The sequence below is a fragment of the Diabrotica undecimpunctata genome, unplaced genomic scaffold (genome assembly GCF_040954645.1).
Source record: "Diabrotica undecimpunctata isolate CICGRU unplaced genomic scaffold, icDiaUnde3 ctg00001992.1, whole genome shotgun sequence".
Taxonomy (NCBI): domain Eukaryota; kingdom Metazoa; phylum Arthropoda; class Insecta; order Coleoptera; family Chrysomelidae; genus Diabrotica; species Diabrotica undecimpunctata.
In genome coordinates, this window is record NW_027313015.1 from 19,692 (window position 1) to 24,227 (window position 4,536).

The 4,536-nt window shown below is 33.7% G+C and overlaps 1 protein-coding gene across 1 annotated transcript; it reads right to left on the bottom strand.

Annotated features, from left to right (window-relative positions):
* Window positions 1-3,403: 3,403 nt before the first annotated feature.
* Window positions 3,404-4,198, bottom strand: LOC140431787 (facilitated trehalose transporter Tret1-like; the record flags this gene model as incomplete). The annotated part of the gene is made up of 1 exon (XM_072519667.1): window positions 3,404-4,198. A coding segment is annotated over one exon (795 nt), but the record flags the coding sequence as incomplete, so codon positions are not given.
* Window positions 4,199-4,536: the final 338 nt, after the last annotated feature.

The window sequence follows — 4,536 nt, forward strand, 5'->3', positions numbered from 1 at the left end:
TTTCGAATTGAACTGGTTTTTTCCAAAACAGAAATAATTTATGACTGCAGCAAGACGGTGCGCCTTCATACAATGCTGTCTTGGTGCGCAACTACTTGAAAAACGTCTTTGCAAATCGGTGGATAGATTGAAGAGGAACAATGAATGACCGCATAGGTCATCTGATTTGACTCCTCTTGATTTTTATGGCTATTCTTAAAAAGTAGAGTTTACTCTAAAATAAAAAGGGATTCTAACGAATAGCCTGTTAAAAAAATAAAAATCAACGGGTTATAGGATTTTTCCTTAGAGTCGTCGGTTTACAAAATATAAATTTATTCCTTTCATTTGCACCATACCGTATGTACATCAACACATCATTTGAAATAAATAAAAATACCAACATGTTGACCATAAAATAAATTAAATCTAATCATAAACCAATATTAACTAGTAGGTCATAAATGCCTTATCATAATTGCCTCCTAAATATAAAAAATAAAAAATAGTCCTACAAGGACTACTATTTTAGCCATTTTTCAATCTTCTGGTATCGTTGCTTCTTTTCAACATATTGGATAGGGAACTAACGATTTTTTCATGAGACTAGTTGATATAGGTATCTAACAAGTACTTCTGTTAGATAGCATTCCAGAAGAATGGAGCAATCCATGTTAGAAATAATACTACGAGACAAAGTAAAAAAACGAAGAGGTCAGAAGCAAAACCAGGGTGACTGACGTCATCGAAAGGGATACCCAGACTAAAATGTAGGTGGGCAAGACAAATAGCTAGAATGACAGATGGACGATGGACAAAGTAGTTATTGGAATGTAGACCAAGGGAAGATAAGAGAAGCGATAAATAAAAAACTGGATGTTATAGACGGGGTTGGAAATACGAGAAAGAGATCTATGTTCAGCAAGGTACTTTTAAGGCTAGATGATGATAATGATAAAGTTTCCGTATGTTTTGTTTTAGTATTGAACTTGAATTTACATCAAGTAACTGCTAACTCAATTCATTATTGTTTTTTATTAATAGAAAATAGTCTGGCCAATGCTTTGGTTCCTTAAGACCTTCGTATCTCTTATCTAATAATCTGTTGTAGATTTTGGTTCCCCACCGTCCCTGCACTAATAAATCGTTTAATGAACCAAACCGTTTGTTATTTTGAGATTCACAGGCCGACATGATTTTTTGCTATTTTAGTTTGACATGTGTCCTTAGCTAATACGGGTACGCTGATTCAGATGAAAAAAAACATTGTGAGATATTATGTACTAGAGCAAACAAATACCTTGTTTTATGAGTGTCTATTTTATGACTTTATAAAGAAAGCTTATCACGGTTACTTCGGTGTAAAGCTTGGTGATCAGGACAAAGCTTGGGATCCAGACAAAGTGTGCTATCAGTGTGTCGAACTACCGAGAAAAATGGACAAAAAGGTACACGTAATTCTTTACACTTCGGCATTCCTATGGTATGGAGGAGAAACCAAAAAATCATGTAGACGACTGCTACTTTTGCTACTACGGTATTAAGGGTAATGATTTACCTTCTGCTAAATGACCTGTATTTCATGGATCAGGAATTTCTTATTCCTGCACCTTTTCTTTACACCATCCAACAGCAATCATTAGATAAAAGTTTAGACGAAAACACCGATGAAGACGGATTCAATCCTGAGATAGACCAACCTCAAAAATTTATATCCTAACTGAATTAAACGACTTATTGTGAGACTTGGGCCTATCGAAGGATGCTGCACAAATTTTAGGATCACGACTAAAAGATAAAAATCTATTGGCTCCAGGTACACATTTTCGTAGTATATAGGTATCGTAAAAAGACTTCGCGCGATTTTTTCTCAAGAGGGCTCACTGGTGTATTGTCATAATATTCCTGAAGTAGTCAGGAAACTGGGTGCTGACAATTATGATTCCACATCATGGCGGTTATTTATTGATTCTTCTAAGAGAAGTCTAAAGAGTGTCTTGTTGAGCAAAGGCCTCAGTGCCTTTTGCTCACTCCGTGAATCTCAAAGAAACATATAAGAATCTTAAGCTGTTGCTAAATAAAATAAAAGTATAGCGAATATTGTTGGCAACTCTGTGGAGATAATATAAGTTTAATCTTAAATTAATATCCATGCTTTTGGGTCAGCAGTCTGGATTCACAAAGTATCCTTGTTTTTTTGTGCGAGTGAGACAGTCGAGCAAAAAATTTACATTACGTTAAGAAAGAGTGGTCACTCAAAGCAAGACTTCACATAAAGTTAGGATTGATGGTGTAGTTTGTCAAAGCTTAGTGATAAACAAGGTGTCTGCTTTAAATATCTGTGCGACAAATTTTCTGCACTTACAAAGCTGAATTTAAAGAAGGAATTTTTTGTAGCTCTTCAAATTTGAACCTTAAAATTGGACAGATTGTTCCAAAATACAACGACCCAGGATGAATCTGAAGCACGGAGTTCTTTCCTAGAAGTCATAGACGGTTTTCTGGGAAACAAAAAGTGTTCAAACTATAAAGAAATTGTAGCCGATATGGTCGAAAATTATGAAAAACTGGAATACAATATGAGCGTCAAACTTCATTTTCGGGATTCCCACGTTGACTATCTTCCCGAAAATCTTGGAGTTGTCAGCGAAGAGCAGGGAGAGAGGTTCCATCAATATATAAAGGAGATGGAGAGACGTTACCAAGGAAGATGGGATATAAGACTGATGGTTGATTACTGCTGGACCTTGAAGAGAGACTCGATTACAAAAATCCATAAAAAAACCACAAAACGCAGTTTTCACTTAAAAGAAAACGGTTTTATTAAAAAAAAAACCAAATATTGCCTAATGTAGCTTGTACTGAATTCTTTTTTTAAACAACTCAATTTTTAGTACAATTTTGTATTAAATAAAGTTTTAATAAATATTTTCTCAGTATTTTTAGCAGGTTTTACGAAAAATTTTAAACACGCTTTTCTTGAAAACCTGACGTGCTGGAAAAAAACTAAGTATAAATTCGTGATCAGAACATCCCATTTACTACAAGACACCTATTAAATTTAAAACACTTTTTCATGAAAAAAAATGTAGGCCTGTGATTAAAAATTGCAAAACCTCTTAGGAGTTTGTCATTTTAATTGCAGGTTTCTTATTACTATGACCGGGGCACTTGTATTATAATTCATAATTCCAGCTTGTATAATTTTGAAAAAAAAATTAATTTCCGATATTTTTCTTCTTAAAAGATAAACATAAAACTTAAAACAATAGACGGTAAAGCACTAGAAGAAATAATACATTGGGAGTGCAGCTTAAAAAATAGAATAAAGTATATAGAAAAGTACAAAAATATTGAACCTAAATCTTGGAAGTTCTATAAAAAAGAAGTTGACTTGAACACAACAATTTGTTTGTCGTGATTTTTAACTATTACTACATTCACTTGTTGATTTGGTATGTTTGACTCCTTTAAAATAATCTTGAATCTCCTCCAAGGTTTTTCCTTTCGTCTCAGGAACCATAAAGAACATCAAAACAACAGCAATGGCACAAATTGTAGAGAAGGAAATAAATGGTACAAACATACCGTAGTGATCTCTGGTAAGTTGAAAGAACTTTGACGTAAGAGTGGCAATGATAGCAAAATATATGTCGGCGAATCCCAGTGCAACTGATTTTATATCAGCGTTAAACACTTCACTCAAAATGATAATTGGAACGCCTTGAAGACCGATACTAAAGAAAATAACATACACTAAGAGCGCAATTACTGGCACCATCGCAAAACTGCTAACATCTATTAAGGTTTTTAAATAAAAATATATTCCTTCTATCATTAAAGTGATTCCTACTCCAGATACAGATATCAATATTAAAGGCCTTCTTCCGACTTTATCGACGATGGTAGACGCAAGTATTGTAACTATTAACTGCGTTAGGAAAAACAGATTGGAAGCCAGTTCAGCAGACATGAAGTTACCGGCTGAGTTAAATATGTTCTGAGCGTAGAACGATATCGCTGAGTTACCAGAAAACTGTTGAGTTCCTCGGCATAACATCATTATGAGTACAGCTTTTCGATTTCTTTTTAGGGTGAATAAATGTAGCGGATTTGTGCGGGTTTTTGTAAGATCGGCTTTGACTGCTTTATCGATTCTGTTCAATTCAGTATCCACGTCATCTGATCCCCTTAAAATTTTGAGGCTTTTTCTTGGCACCTGAAAAATTTTGTAGTATTTAGTATATTGAATATGAAAAGTTTATTATTTTTTTTTTATTAGGTCTCACACTTTTTTGAAAAAAAGTATAATAAATATTAATATTTTGCCTTGTTTTTTTAATAGATGATCATACAAAATGATAATAAAATCTTTGGAAATCTACTATATTTTTATGTACAGAATATGATTCGTATATAATACCGCGTAGCGTATTTTTATTATTTCATAAATTTCCTAAATAGACCATTGATGATGAACTTTATAAAGGACCTACAACTTTAAAGGGGGTTCATTATTGCATATCGTTAATGAACCTCCACTCTGAGATAGCGCGT